The sequence below is a fragment of the Myotis davidii genome, unplaced genomic scaffold, assembly GCF_000327345.1.
Source record: "Myotis davidii unplaced genomic scaffold, ASM32734v1 scaffold753, whole genome shotgun sequence".
Taxonomy (NCBI): domain Eukaryota; kingdom Metazoa; phylum Chordata; class Mammalia; order Chiroptera; family Vespertilionidae; genus Myotis; species Myotis davidii.
The window spans coordinates 1,565,160-1,581,614 of record NW_006286231.1 but is presented as its reverse complement, the minus strand read 5'-3'; the positions used below and the strand labels follow the sequence as shown (position 1 = coordinate 1,581,614).

The window sequence follows — 16,455 nt, the reverse complement described above, 5'->3', positions numbered from 1 at the left end:
CTATATAATAAAACCCTAATATGCAAATCGACCAAATGGTGGAACAACCAGTCACTATTTGCACACTGACCACCAGGGGGCAGACGTTCAACGCAGGAGCTTCCCCCTGGTGGTCAGTGCGCTCAGCCAGAAGCCAGGCTCACAGCTGGCGAGCACAGCAGCGGTGGCAGGAACCTCTTCTGCCTCCGCTGCAGGAGGGCAGTAAGGACCCAGAAGCCGCAGTCTGTGAGAGCCCCGGACTGTGAGAGGGTGCAGGCCGGGCAGAGGGACCAACCCCCCCCCGGGTGCACAAATTTCGTGCACTGGGCCTCTAGTCTATATATATAAAAGGCTAAGTGACCTGCCGACCGGCCAGTAGCTATGATGCGCACTGGCCACCAGGGGGCAGATGCTCAATGCAGGAGCAGAAACCACAGGCATGGAAACATGGAACAGACTGATGAATCTCAGAGGAAAGGAGGGAGGGGGAGGACAGGAAGAGATTAACCAAAGATCATATATGCATGCTAGAGGCCCGGTTCATGGATTTGTGCACCGGTGGGGTCCCTCGGCCGGGCCTGTGCCCTCTCGCAATCCAGGACGCCTCGGGGGATGTTGGAGAGCTGGTTTCGGCCTGATCCCCGCAGGCCAGGCTGAGGGACCCCACCAGTGTACGAATCAGTGCACGAGGCCTCTAATATACACATAAACACAAATCCAAGATCAATAGGCATTTTAAACAATCTGGTTTCTGGATAAAGTGAATTAAATGACATTTTCAATTATGTAACAGATCTGAAGAAACGCATCATTTCACTTAAGCTTTTCAGATTCAATACTTAAAATTCCCTCAAAAAATCTTACATTTTAAAAATTATAAAGGACTTTGTTTTATACTACAGATGTAATCCTACGCTGGTGCTGGATGAACTGATACTGTGAAATAGATGCTATATCCCAATGCTTTATCTACACAGAAGAGACAACTCACTAGGCATAATTTTTCCCCCACTAGAGGTGTTACATGAAAAGGCATTAAATGACATTCTCAACTATTGCTCTTTTCTAACAAAAACTTCTAATAAAACACTTTAAGTTAATTGGAAAACAGCACCTAAATGATATTTAATTTCATTTCTCTATCATTTTACTTCTGCTTCATTCTCATAAGCATTTGAAAGGAGCTGACATTTGATTTTGTTGATCTAGGTAATTGAAGAGCTTTGAAGTTTAAAACAGCATCATAGCAATCAATGGGCATAATTTCCCATTGCATTTGGGTATTTTAGAGCACAGATACTATTCCCATGGACTCTTAAAAGGCTTAGCACATTGGATTCATTAGGCTTCCATTGTTTATTTACCAAAGTGATCTTCATCTTTTGACAGAAACTCTATCGAATGGGTTATGAGGAGCTGAAGAAAAAAGGCTACGATCTGCCCCTTGATGCCATATCAGTCAAAGCAGCAAAAGCATCCCGAGAGATTGCCAGTGAAGTAAGACTTTATCCCATTTATATTGATTTGATTGCAATGTATCATTTCCGAGCAGTCTCAACTTCAATTTAAATTGAACAAAATCTTTCAACGAGTAATCAATTAAAACAGAGTGAAATGATTTGAGATGCAGTGTGGGATGAGGATAAGCTCAAGGATTCATTTATTATGCATGAAATTTGAGCTGGATTTAGCCTTTAATCTTTCCTATCAAAAGAGCGTATATCTGTGGCTCTTTAGGCTTAGTGAAATAGTTGGAGTTAATGTGCTTTGTAATTTGCCACAAAAGTGGCAATATAAGTTAATCTCTAAAAAGAGGAGACATTTTTTTCCCTTTAGTACAAGTACAAGGAAGGCTTTCGCAAGCAGCTTGGCCACCACATTGGAGCCCGGAACATTAAGGACGACCCCAAGATGATGTGGTCCATGCATGTGGCCAAGATCCAGAGTGACAGGGAGTACAAGAAGGACTTTGAGAAGTCGAAGACCAGGTACAGCAGCCCCGTGGACATGCTGGGGGTGGTCCTGGCCAAGAAGTGCCAGACCTTGGTCAGTGACGTGGACTACAAGAACTACCTGCACCAGTGGACGTGCCTGCCCGACCAGAATGACGTCATCCACGCTCGGCAGGCCTATGACCTCCAGAGTGACGTGAGTCTAAGATTTTCCTTCGCTAACGAAACACCACATATGCTTTCCTAAGTATCAAAGCTCCTCCAAAGTGAGGGGAATTGAGTTTATACAACTGAATTCTACTTCCCTGGACTAATGCCCACACTCTATCCAGGCACCCAAATATTATTCCACAAAGGAAGAGCCAGCAAAGCCCCAATTGTTTTGGTAGAAGCCTCTACATTGCTGACCCCGAAGCGTTGGGTCTTTCTCTGCATGCTGCTGTTTAAAATGTTTTTCAAAATATTGTTTCAAATCTGAATATTTTGTTGATTCTTAAGACGTACCAACTTTTTTTAATTTACCATAAATTTAAGCATTGAAATGTATATTATACTATACTATAATTTTAGGAGTATATTATTATGCTTATGTTTAGTGATTTGTCAATTACAAATTTCAGAATTTGTACAAGGCCGACCTTCAGTGGCTAAAAGGCATTGGCTGGCTACCTAGTGGTTCTCTTGAGGATGAGAAGAACAAGAGAGCTATGCAGATTTTGAGTGAACATGTTTACCGTCAACACCCAGATAAATTCAAGTTTACCAGCCTTATGGACTCCATACCGATGGTTTTGGCAAAAAACAATGCTATTACCATGAACCATGTAAGTTCTTTCTTTACTTGGGAGGAGTATTAATTCTGTGTGTGTGTGTGTGTGTGTGTGTGCACGCGCGCACGCGCTCACACGTGTGTGTGTGAATGTAAACACTGAAATCTGTTTCTATAAAAGGAAAATCATTTTCAATTATTTTGCTCTGAATTAAAGTGGTTTTTAAGTGAATGTTATGCTTTTACGGACAGGAGACATATGGACCTGAAGGTGTCACAGATACCAGCTCACAGAGCAGACTCTGGACTCTGATGAACCAGATTAGTTGTATGTATCTATTCATTACTGGTTTGCACTAGTCATGTCTTCTTTTTGTTTGTTTTAGCGCCTCTATACTGAAGCTTGGGATAAAGATAAAACCAGTATCCACATTATGCCAGACACCCCTGAAGTTTTACTAGCTAAGCAAAACAAAATAAATTACAGTGAGGTAAGCAATATACTAGTAATTATGGTGCATGATATATTCTCCTTACACTGCACTTTATAAATCAAACTTATGATTATTTATTTCTATTTTAGAAACTATATAAACTTGGCCTAGAAGAAGCCAAGAGGAAAGGCTATGATATGCGGTTAGATGCTATTCCCATCAAGGCGGCCAAGGCCTCCAGAGACATTGCAAGTGAAGTAAGTGCACCTGAAAAGTTCTTTGCCTTAGCTTTGGCTTAAAGATTTCTTCCTTTTTCCTGAATACATGGTAGAGCAATTAATCTATGAGGTTAAATTTCTTGCTAACATTTTTTTCTCAGTAAATAGTTTAAAATAATGGTAATGAAATTCTTGACACAAAGGCTAATTCCTTGTTATGTCTGAGTTCATAGCAACATGCATTTCAAAATATGATCTATTTCCTGCTTAATAAAAGCACTGGGTATTTGGCTCTAATTCAGAGATCCTTTTGGCTTTTCCACATGATATATTCTTATATATAACCACACTCATTGTAGGATTTCTTCAATACCTAACCCATGCCCTATGAACCAATGAACATATAAGGGCTGAATGAATGGGACACATTATTTTATTCAAAGTCCAACCATTCATATGGACCATATGTTTGGCTCTGCAGTGGTTGGCTATGGATATTTATGTTTCTTTAAAACATAAATTTGCTCAAAAATATTTTTTTATTTCCAAAATATGGGAAGTACTATCAGAACTCAAATATAAGTGTTCAATAATCACAAAGGGGTTAAAAGTATTAATATATATCAGTATAATATCTGTTACCATTAAAATTCATATTTATAGAGAATATTTAATGATGCAGAGAAATCCTTATATGATAATTGAAAAAGCAAGCACAAACCCATATACAGTATGACTCCTATTTTAATCTTATTCTCTCTCACACGCACACCACAAAAAGCAGTTTTTTCCAGTGGCTATCACTGCATGGCAGAATAATGTCTTCATTTTCATTTGAATTTTGTATACATATATATGCGATATTTTCCAAATGGTTTACAAGATGCATATTTATGTAGTTAGGTCAAATCATTATCTTTTTAAAGAATAGAAAAATGTGGCCTTAGTAATTGCTTTTTACTAAAGTTAAAATAGGTGACTATCAGCATTTTTCTTCTTCTAGTTCAAGTACAAGGAAGGCTATCGTAAGCAGCTCGGCCACCACATTGGAGCCCGGGACATCAAGGACGACCCCAAGATGATGTGGTCCTTGCATGTGGCCAAGATCCAGAGTGACAGGGAGTACAAGAAGGACTTTGAGAAGTCGAAGACCAGGTACAGCAGCCCCGTGGACATGCTGGGGGTGGTCCTGGCTAAGAAGTGCCAGACCTTGGTCAGCGACGTGGACTACAAGAACTACCTGCACCAGTGGACGTGCCTGCCCGACCAGAATGACGTCATCCACGCTCGGCAGGCCTATGAAATCCAGAGCGACGTGAGTACCTGAGGATCATAATGACATGCAAAGGTGGGAAATCAGTGAACTCACACTCCTTGGAGAAGGTAGCAATTGGTGGCACCAAATTCACCAGCCCCTGCAAAGGGGGGAATTAGCATCTCTTTTTCCCTTGTGTTAATTATTTAACCCTCCAAACCAAAAAGAAATATTGTCTGATACCCGACTGACCACCAAACTATATTTTCAAGAATGCTCTTACTTTATTTCATATCCTTTAGATGAAAACTTTTCCCAATGAAGATAAACGTTTACTGACTATTTGTGTCAACAGAATATGTACAAGTCAGATCTTCAGTGGATGAGAGGCATCGGCTGGGTTCCCATTGGCTCTTTGGATGTGGAGAAATGCAAAAAGGCAACTGAAATTTTGAGTGATAAAATCTATCGCCAGCATCCAGACCAATTTAAATTTACCAGTGTGACTGATTCTCTGGAACAAGTGTTGGCCAAGAATAATGCCATCACCATGAACAAGGTAAGGCTTCAAAATTCAGGGAATCAAGGTAGGACTCCTAAAGCTGAATTAAAGAAAAAGAAGCATAGTCAAGTAAAGAAAGAAAGAGAGCACTGAGCAACAAAAGACATCAATTTATCTATAATATCAACCTAATGTTATTTCTAATATTTAGTAATTGTTTTGTGGTTTTTTTAATAAAATGGCATATATTTATGGAAATCATCTTTGCATAAAAGATACTCTCAACTTCCTTTTGTTAAATTATATTTCATATTAGTAGAAATAACTATTTTACTATGAACTGATTACTTCACTTGAGAAATGTATATAAAATACATAATGTAAAAAATGCATAGCCTTTTGTTATGTTTGTTTATAAAGTTCTTGTGGCCTTGAAATTCCTACTAATTATACACTGAATTTTCCCCCTGATGACATTAAGTATTTTCTTTGATAGCGTTTATACACAGAAGCCTGGGACAAAGACAAGACCCAGATCCACATCATGCCGGACACCCCAGAAATTACATTGGCAAGAATGAACAAAATCAACTACAGTGAGGTGGGAGCAGATGCTAATTCTGTAACATTTGCATGCTGTTTCTTACTTCATCTATTCCTTGGGATGTAACACTAAAGGACAACTTTATAAGAATCTCTTTTTGCTCCATGTGAATAGCAACTCTTGCATTTTTCAGTCACCCTCCTAAACATCAAACTTCAAGTAACACAGATTATATTTTAGGAAATAGAAATTATAAGAACTAATGATTTAAGCAATAACCATAAGATTAATTAGACCTTTTTCTCTTATTAATTTTTTTAAGTTATGCAATTAGCAATAGACCAAATATACACTTATTTCAGCCTTGTGTTATATAGCTGTGCTAATCATATTTCTCTATGTAATATATTTTTCCTAAATTATAGTTTAGGATCAAAATTTAAGATTTTTGAGTCAAGGACGAAAATCACAGTAGTAGTACCAGATAACACAGAGAAAGAGAGACACAGAGGCAGAGAGGACCTGGCAGGGTACATATTAGCAAGCCCATTTTCTTTTCACCTTCTGTGAGCATAGGGCCGTGTACCATCACAGAAGCACCTATAATTTAGACTGAGAGGTTAGCCTCTCTTAGTAAGTAGTCCCTGCCCGATGGGTTGTCATCCTGCTTTTGCTTAAGTGTTCTCACTGTCAAGAAGTTTATCTCATAAGTCAACCCATTTGTTCTGGAAAATTCCATTAGAAGGTGCTTCTGATGCATTGACTTAAAGATTTCTCTCTGCAGACACACATAGTCCTCTGAGGCTATGCAGACCCAATCTGTGCCAACTTCATGGAGAGGCCAATAGCAACTATGGTGACTCCCCTGCCACCTCACCCCAGGTTCTCGTCTAATCCAAACATCCCAAGTGCCTGGGCATTGCTCACATGACATCTCTCCTAGAACATGACTCTCAGAACAAACAAAATTCTGCAAGTGAGGAATGATCAGTGTAGACTACAGTTGATGCCTTATTTCCTCTTTTAGACATTTGACCTCCATCCCTGCACCGTGTGCCTCAGGACATGCTGGCAGCTGTGTCCCTGCCCTGCACAGGGAATTTGGGATCAACTGAAACCCTAAGACATCTTATGTGGGCTTAGGTTGGGTTTCCTCTATCCTGCATGTTCATGGTTGGCAATTTAAATCTCAGTTCAAAGATTGACATTTATCTCTCTGCAATCTCTTCTTATATTGAACCTCTTTGTTTAAGCCTGTGGAGATGTTTGTGGCTCTAAGATTCTATCTGAGAATATATTAGTTATTTCGCTGAGCTTTGTACTGCCAGCAAAGAAAATGGTGTTTCTTTGACAGTGTAAATCAACAGTATATTACTCTTCTGCAAAATATAATTTAAAGAATTTAGATAGATTAGCCACCATCTTAAGTCATTTTATTATGGGGGTGTGCAACCTATAATTTTAGTGCTTATATAACTAGCTCTTCATTGTCACCAAAAACTAAAAATGCAGAAGGCTTAGATCTCTCAAAAGTAATGCTGTTATACGCACCTACCTGTGTAGAACATAGTGAATTATTTCAATTCCTCCATCAGTTTTTTGATATGAGTGTCAACATCCAACTGATTTTTTTTTTTTGGCCCAAATTTAGAGTCTATATAAACTCGCCAACGAAGAGGCAAAGAAGAAAGGCTATGACTTGCGAAGCGACGCCATCCCGATCGTGGCAGCCAAGGCCTCCAGGGACATTGCCAGTGATGTGAGTTGTCCATTTTATTCCAAGTATCTGGTCCATCAGAAGTGACATTTTCACTGAACTAAATCTTTACAAAGAACTTTCCTAGCCCTTTGAAAATACGCCCTGATGTGTTTGTGCAGGGGTTTTCAAAAACCTAATTTTGAGGGGAATGAAAAATGTGATATTCATAAAAGGAGTTTGTAGCCATTAGGACATAGTTAAAACAGGTCCACCAAGAAGAGGGCAGATGCATCCGTGTGGAAATGGTCAGAGTGTAGCTGCAGGCTTGGAAATGCTATGTAAAAATTATCACAGTGCTTATAGGAAGCGTAAGTCAAAAATGTAAGTTCTCTCAGTGAGAACTGGGTTTGGCTTTATGTATCATCTTAACATACAATATTTCTAAAGTTCATGTGATGCTTGCCTTACCACTCACTCTTATAGGATTATGAATAGAAGGCAGTTGATCAGAACCAGCAGAGGTTACTAGCTCAAGATCATACCCTTACCAATAGCTCCTGGTTCTGTAGCTCAAACCTCTCAGAATAAAACCAGCATCCTTTCCTGGTGCCTCAGGGAATTCTTGAGGAACAGGACACTGCTCTAAAAATACAGGCCCAAGATTCAGGGATATGGTAACACATGGTCCTTTCTGTTGGAAAACCATGTGAGTGACTCACTTTAATTGGTGTATCTTGGACTTCCCCTAAAAATGGATTTATACCAATAATAATAATTAATGAAATCATAATAACAACCCAAAGTGTTGATAACTCTGCTAAGAGCTTTTCATTTATTATTTTACTTACTATTCATAATTACCCTAGGATGATAAACCCTGTTGTCATTACCCCCATTTTGTGGATTGCTTAAGCAACTTGTCTAAAGTTAAACTCTTAGTGGATGACGGAGTTGAAACTCCAGACAACCTCATTCCTTTCCACTGTACCATATGCCTCCTGCTGACTCATCTATACCTTCTCAGCTTTATTTAAGACTAGAAGCATATATTGTAGGTAATGGGCTCAGATTTCAGGGTAAAACCATTGAACATAGAATAATAAAAACATTTTTGGCCCATGTTAGGAGCACACTCTACCCAGTTGGCCGGCTACAACTTTACTAGAATAATCAGTTTTCCAAGTGATGCCACACATTTGCCACCACCAAAGAATGCATGGATCGATAATGAAATAATAAATTCTCCTAGTTGCTACTGCAGATAGCCCTTGACCTAGAGTACTACCCTTGCAGGAACCAGACAGTCCTGTCATTACTCATTAAACATGCCATGTCACCAAGTGCATCTCTTTCCTAACATGCTGCTAGCACATAAAATCCATTTCTCCAAGGTTCAAATGCCTCTCCCCCACTTCCATAGGTAACCTCTCCCTACTGTGTGCATGTCTTGCCTTCAGAACTATTTCTTATTACCAGGCTATAAGTGATTTAGGGCATACACTGCAATTATACTGATTACATCTATTGAACTGCCTCTATTGAACTTCTAGGGTAAAGGTCAGGATACTGGCTTGAGTTAGTGTTTATTAGCAAAAGTCAACTTATAAGTGAAATATAAGCAAGATGATTTTGTAGTCTTGGGGTCTCTAAGGGTTTACAATAAAAACTGGATTTGTCCATTTCCATCTCAGTACAAATACAAAGATGGTTACCGCAAGCAGCTTGGCCACCACATTGGAGCCCGGAACATTAAGGACGACCCCAAGATGATGTGGTCCATGCATGTGGCCAAGATCCAGAGTGACAGGGAGTACAAGAAGGACTTTGAGAAGTCGAAGACCAGGTACAGCAGCCCCGTGGACATGCTGGGGGTGGTCCTGGCTAAGAAGTGCCAGATCTTGGTCAGTGACGTGGACTACAAGAACTACCTGCACCAGTGGACGTGCCTGCCCGACCAGAACGACGTCATCCACGCTCGGCAGGCCTATGAAATCCAGAGCGACGTGAGTACACCATCTATAACAGAGCTGTGTGCAGAAATAAACGACACAAAAATTATTCTTTGTATACAATCGATGGCTTATTCAAACTAGGATTTATTGAGTGATATTTGATATCTGAATCAGTGTAGTTTTATGGCTTTATTGTGAATATGTTAATAGGATTTATAAGGAAGTGAAGTTTATAAGCTGGATTTGATCTTCTAAAAGTAAAACCAGAGTTAAGCAATGTTAGAATTCAGGGTCCACCAGAAGGAGACGTTTTCTTTTATTCTTTTAAGGAGGCAAGAACACTTTTTTTTTTAAATTACTCTGAAATTGTTTTTTTAGCTCTCCTTACAAAACAAATGGTGTTATAATTGATGGAATACTAATGCCTTCTATGCCACTAAATGTTATTCTTGTGAAATGAAATTTTAAAAAAGAAGTCACTGAGCCTGGAAGCTATCGGATCATTTCAGTGACACTTTCTCCTCCTGGGCCAGCTCTTTGTGGAGGGGTCACATGGTAGTGACAGAAGCTGGACCTATGAGAAGCAGGTGCAGCATCTCAAACCAGGTGTGAGAAGCACATTTCCTGCAGCACCTATTTTATAAACGTTTGAAGGAATCATTAAACATTAGAGGACTTCGTAGAATAAAACAAATTAATAATAATTATACATTAATGGGCTGTTCCTAGAAATGGTATAGTCCACCTGTGAAAACTCTCACATCTGTTGTGTAGTTTCCGACATATAGAACCTTGTGTTTTGAAATTCTTTCCAAAAGGAAAGGTTTTTCCTGCACATGAAAGGCAGTTAAAATGGCTCATGCCCTCCATGGAGTGGCAACAGTGACAGACAGCTTGCATTCTTCCATTTGTTGAGCCCCTTTTCAAGATTGCCTCCCTCACACTGTGACACAGTCTTAATAATGTGAAAGCATTTGAACATTAAAAGGCCCTCCAGAGGTATAAATATTATTGTTTTCATTCCTCCTGTTGTTATTTAGGGGACAATAACTAGTCAGCACAGGACAATTCCAAAAGGCTTCTTGTCTAGACTACAGAGGATCAGTCTATTTTTCTACTTTATTGTTGTTACAGGTAAAATCCTTCTAGTGAGTTGGGCAAAGGTCCAATCCTTTCGTTGTGATATAGTTATGAATATGTAATGGGTACACACAATTTTTTAAATAAATATTTTTTTCAATTACAGTTTACATTAATATTATTTTGTATTGCTTTCTGGTGTACAACCTAGTGGTTAAGCAATCATATACTTTATAATCTTTCCCCGATATTTCCAGTACCCACCTGGCACCGTACATAGTTATTATAATATTATTGCATATATTCCCTACGTTGTAGTATACATCCCTGTGACTATTTTGTAGCTACCAATCTGTACTTCTCAATCTCTTCACCTTCTTCACACAGTCCCCAACCTTCCCTCCCCTGTGGCAACCACTGGTCTGTTCTCCGTATCTATGAGTCCGTTTCTCTTTACAAAAATCTTTAGCAGGGAAAAATGATTTAAAGTAAAGAGAGAAATAAAAATATGAAAAGATGATTCTGGAAAGAAATTAATGCTTCCCTTCCTGAGAGATTGGTAGGGAATAGACTGGGCCCTGGGCCAATGAAATGGTCCCTTATTGCCCTGAGTCTTGGATAGTGTGACAACTGTCCAACTTCTGCTTCAGGGATTCTAAATTATTATTATATTTTAACTTCTCTCTCTTTTTTTAAAAGAGCATTACAGATATTTTGAAATATGAGAAAAAATACACAGAAGGCAATAATAATCCAGCATAGTCCAACCATTGAAAAAGCCCACTCCTGCTTTTGAATTTATCCAGACAATATATTTACATAATTATTTCACTTAATATTGTATTACTGACATTTCAACAAGTCATAATATTCTTCAAATATGGCTTTTAGTAGGTGCAGACTATTTGATTTGACAAGGACTAATATTTATTTACTCTGGTTGGCACTCTTTTCCTGTGCACATGAACATTACAATAGCATTCATGGAATTGACTAACAGAAGTTATTATTTTGGATCACTTCTCTCCTAAAAACCTGAAATAGTTGACCACTTTTCTTATGGATAGGAGACATTTTGGGGGGTCATTTTTGAACATAGTTCCTCTTTTCGTCTGCCTAATGCAGTGAGCTTGTTTTCTGTGAAAAACAGTAACAACCAGAATGGTACTTTATTACTGAATCCATTTGCATCTTTACCATAAGTCCTTTGGTCTTAGTGAAGAATTTCTGCCTCTTTTCCTCTTCCCAGAATGTATACAAGTCTGATCTCCAGTGGATGAGAGGCATTGGCTGGGTCCCCATCGGGTCTCTGGATGTGGTCAAGTGCAAGAGAGCTGCAGAGATACTGAGTGACAACATCTACCGCCAGCCTCCAGACAAGCAGAAATTCACCAGCGTGACTGACTCCCTGGAGCAGGTGCTGGCAAAGAACAACGCCATCACCATGAACAAGGTGAGCCCCAGCTGCCAAGCTTCTTCAGGATGCAAACGATGTTATTATACTTTAATGACTAGGGGAGTCATATTACCCATGAAAGTGTGGGGTCACCTTTACCTCCTAGATTGCATACTTAAAAGCCTCTACATGATTTCTATTATTCTATTTTAAACCTTGATAACCAGCATTAAGACTCAAACCTCCAATTGAATATCTTATATTCGAGTCCAGTTTATTTTCCTCAATTAGATCAGTAATAATCCTGTTGTAAGTTGACAATTTGTAATTCTTGTTTCAAATGGTTTTCCATCAATATCTTCTTTGATAGCGTTTATATACAGAGGCCTGGGACAAAGACAAGACTCAAATTCATGTCATGCCTGACACCCCGGAGATCATGTTGGCAAAGCAGAACCAACTCAACTACAGTGAGGTAGGAGCAAAGTTCCGTGGTGCTACACTTATTTTGTTGCTGCTGCTCTCGTTGGTTTTTCTGCACTTACTTTTATGGAGGTGCTCAGCTATTATGGTACATGCGGCTCTGTGATATGAACACTCAGCCCATCCGACCTTTCAGATCTGGGTTGCTATAGGACTCCACAGGCAAACTGAAGTCACATTACCTTTTCAGCGTATGGGCCACTGCTAGTGTGAGCTAGTGGAACTGAGTAGTATGTTTGGGATTGCTAGAGGTAGGATAGCCAGATAAAACACTGGCTCAATATTTATTCTAAAATATTATTTGTTGCTTATCTGAAATTCAAGTTCAACTGGTCATGTTATCTTTTTATTTGCTAAATCTGGCAATGTGTTAAGGGGGCTCTGCTAATATGCACCTCTTCCCCACCTGGATCCTCAGTAAAATTGAGAAGGAAAACTGAAGAGTAAAAATGAAACTAAAATCTCACCTTTGTTACTACTAAAGTTAGGCTCAAGAACACATTTGTAGGAGAGGCAGTCTGCTCACTGAACCAAGGAATTGGGTTCCTCATTCAGGCGCAAGCCACCCTGTAGCAGGACAATCAGCTCCACCCCATTCAGGGTGTGGTCCCACTTAGAGCCCGGGGGCACGGAGGAGGGCACTGAGCTTGTGCCTAAAACAGCCGTGGGCAAACTACGGCCCACGGGCCGGATCTGACCCATTTGAAATGAATAAAACTATTGAAAAAAAAGACCATACCCTTTTATGTAATGATGTTTACTTTGAATTTATATTAGTTCACACAAACACTCCATCCATGCTTTTGTTCCGGCCCTCCGGTCCAGTTTAAGAACCCATTGTGGCCCTCGAGTCAAAAAGTTTGCCCACCCCTGGCCTAGAAGAAACAGTTTAGGGCTGAGCTGGGGTACCCAGTTATCCCAGCCCTAGTCAGATAAATCAGTAAATCACTACACCTCTCCAGGGCAGAGAGTAAAGGCACCCGGAAAAGGAGTAAGGGCAGAGATAAAATAATTGAGCTCCTTTTTTAGAAAGAAAGCCTCAGGCACGAAAAGCAGTGTTCTCCATTAACAACACTGATTACTGTGTGTGTTTTTTTAAGTAAAATGCAATGTCATAAATGCATGTGCTACTAACATGACACAGCTAAGATTTAGAATCAAAGTTGTGATGGTGGTCAAGTTATCTACTTTTTAAATTATATTTCAATTTTTTCTCATTTTTTCCTAAAAATGATAAGATATTACGATTGTCAAAAAATTTTAAATAATAAAGAAATGAGTAAAAGTATATAAGTATATATATAATAAACAAAAAATTAAATATATTCTGCAATTTCTTTTTCATTTTGAAATATGTATAGATTGATGTTTATCCATCAATCTATATTTCTAGATTATATTAACCTGTTGATATGCATAATATATCTTATAAATCTATATCCTATATAATAAAAGCATAATATGCAAGTCAACTGAACGGTAGAATGACCTGTGGAATGACTGGTCGCTATGACATGCCCTGACCACCAGGGGGAAGACGCTCAATGCAGGAGCTGCCCTCAGGCCAAAGGCCCTAGGCCAGCCAAGGCGGGCACAAGCAGAGGTCCCCCCAATTGCCCCGCTGGTCACCGCGAAGAGGGAGGCAACCTGTGGCAGCTGTGGGGGGCGGGGCTGGCAAGCAGGCGGCACCAGGCCAGCCAAGGCAGGTGCCAGCAGGGCCCGCCCCCCTCCCTATCACCCTGCTGGTTGCCCCCCAGATCAGCCCTGATTGCCAGCCAGTCCTAGGGACCCTACCCATGCATGAATTTTGTGTGCCGGGCCTCTAGTATTATATATTAATCTATTAGGTATCATAGTAGATTAATAATAGATTAATATATCACTCTATGTTTTTACCCATTGATATATCTCATTTGTTTCTAATGCTATTTAGTTTTTTTGGTAAGATATGATTTGTTTACTTTCAGTATTACTAGAATTTTAAATTATTTCCAAAACCTATCCTTTTTAAAATGAAATGGTATGTCACTTGAAAATCTCCAAATGGTTGCTCTCAAGACTCTTGCTTTAACCTTGACTTTCCTTCTGTAGACTCTGTATAAACTTGCCAATGAAGAAGCAAAGAAGAAAGGCTACGACTTGCGAAGCGATGCCATCCCGATTGTGGCGGCCAAGGCCTCCAGAGACATCGTCAGCGATGTGAGTAACAACACTCCGTGTACATGGCTGGATGGGACAGGGTCATCACGGTCATCATTCCAACAGGGCCCTGCATCTGGGTGCCAATTAAGTACATGTATTGTGATTTGAATGAAAGAAATGTTTTTCATTAGAAAAAGCTCTTTTATATTTTTAACTCCAAAAGACTTTAATATTCAGACCCCATAGTGAAAGGTATCCTAAACTTTAGTATAAAATTAAATTTGAATATACAATTGCTCGTATCTACAATTATGAGGCATTTATCTCCATATTTTGAGCACAGAACCCACAGAGAAATAAGAAAATGCCAGAAAAGTTTTAAAAAGTAACGTGGTTACATGTATTGGTTCAACATCAGAAAAAGGCCTGGTTACAGCTAGGTCTAGGGAAATACACCTTTCCCCCAACCTGCTCTGTGTTTTTGTCAACTCTTCCTCTGAAAAATTATCTTAAGTGCCTCCTTTGAGTTCCTTTTAACCAAAAACAGAAAAGCAAAGGCAAACAACCAAAAACCAACAAAAGGGAGAGCCCGATTTCTCTTTTGGCTGTCCCTGAAGGAAGTGGGTCCTTTGGTGGAGAACTCAGACTTCCATAATATACATTAGGATTTGTGTCATGTTGTTACCTGAAGTGGAGAGAAAATATCCAGTCAGCATTTCCCACCACCTCCAACAATAAGCTTTCTTGTAGTTATAGAATCTGATTTTTACTTGAGGAATCCCAACCAACAAGTCTTAGCCAAATTTGATGTCTGACAGAGCCGGACACACTAGATGGAAAATCCAAGCCAGTCCATTTCACGGAGTCAAATAAAAGTCAGCAGAGCTGTGTTTGGGAGGGGTAACGGGTGCTTTGGAGGGTGAAATCATATCTGTGCACTCAGGAGTAGCATTCTCAAAATCATGTGTAAGATTTCTGGTTTCACTGGCCCAAGATGAAGAAAAGACAGCACATAATTCCAACTGATTTTTCTTAAAAGTGTTGCTGCTTTTGTTTTAGGGACTTTATGTCTGCAAACCGTAAAACTACATAGTTTGGCATAGCTTCCCATTAGCAGTGGTTCTCAACCTTCTGGCCCTTTAAATACAATTCCTCATGTTGTGACCCAACCATAAAATTATTTTCGTTGCTACTTCATAACTGTAATGTTGCTACTGTTATAAAGCGTAATGTAAATATCTGATATGCAGGATGGTCTTAGGCGACCCCTGTGAAAGGGCCAGCCGTTCGACCGCCAAAGGGGTCGCGACCCACAGGTTGAGAACCGCTGTATTAAAGTATTGTGAAGTCGAATCAGAATTTAGGATGAGGAGATAAGTTGATATTCAGATGATTCCATTTCTCTGAAAGAATTACCAATTTTGAAATAATAAACTTTTAAATTAATAAAACTTTTAGACCTTTCTATTTATTTTATTTTTAAAATCACTGCTTTTATTTCAGTACAAATACAAAGATGGTTACCGCAAGCAGCTTGGCCACCACATTGGAGCCCGGAACATTAAGGACGACCCCAAAATGATGTGGTCCATGCATGTGGCCAAGATCCAGAGTGACAGGGAGTACAAGAAGGACTTTGAGAAGTCGAAGACCAGGTACAGCAGCCCCGTGGACATGCTGGGGGTGGTGCTGGCCAAGAAGTGCCAGACCTTGGTCAGTGACGTGGACTACAAGAACTACCTGCACCAGTGGACGTGCCTGCCCGACCAGAATGACGTCATCCACGCTCGGCAGGCCTATGAAATCCAGAGCGACGTGAGTACTGAGACCCATTACATACCAATGGTCACCAACCTCAAGCTAGTAATACAGTGATATCCAACCATCGTGCTGTAAGAATTTTTAAAACATCCAATATCTAACTATTTAGTCAGGGGCACTGACCGTTTTTCCCTTAGATTATCAAACTAAAATATGACAACAGCCAACACAATGATAGCCATCTGATGTGAATGAGTCAAAATTATACCTCTCTTTTAGATCAGCAAGA

At 39.7% G+C, this 16,455-nt stretch overlaps 1 protein-coding gene across 1 annotated transcript in view; it reads left to right on the top strand.

Annotated features, from left to right (window-relative positions):
* The window catches only part of NEB (nebulin), a 198,617-nt gene that overhangs the window by 77,102 nt on the left and 105,060 nt on the right, over window positions 1–16,455 (top strand). The window contains 14 exon segments of the mRNA XM_015559803.1: window positions 1,369–1,476; window positions 1,816–2,127; window positions 2,552–2,755; window positions 3,087–3,191; window positions 3,284–3,391; window positions 4,356–4,667; window positions 4,963–5,166; window positions 5,606–5,710; window positions 7,305–7,412; window positions 9,044–9,355; window positions 11,634–11,837; window positions 12,151–12,255; window positions 14,355–14,462; window positions 15,909–16,220. Of these exon segments, the coding sequence (XP_015415289.1) occupies window positions 1,369–1,476; window positions 1,816–2,127; window positions 2,552–2,755; window positions 3,087–3,191; window positions 3,284–3,391; window positions 4,356–4,667; window positions 4,963–5,166; window positions 5,606–5,710; window positions 7,305–7,412; window positions 9,044–9,355; window positions 11,634–11,837; window positions 12,151–12,255; window positions 14,355–14,462; window positions 15,909–16,220 (2,607 nt within the window).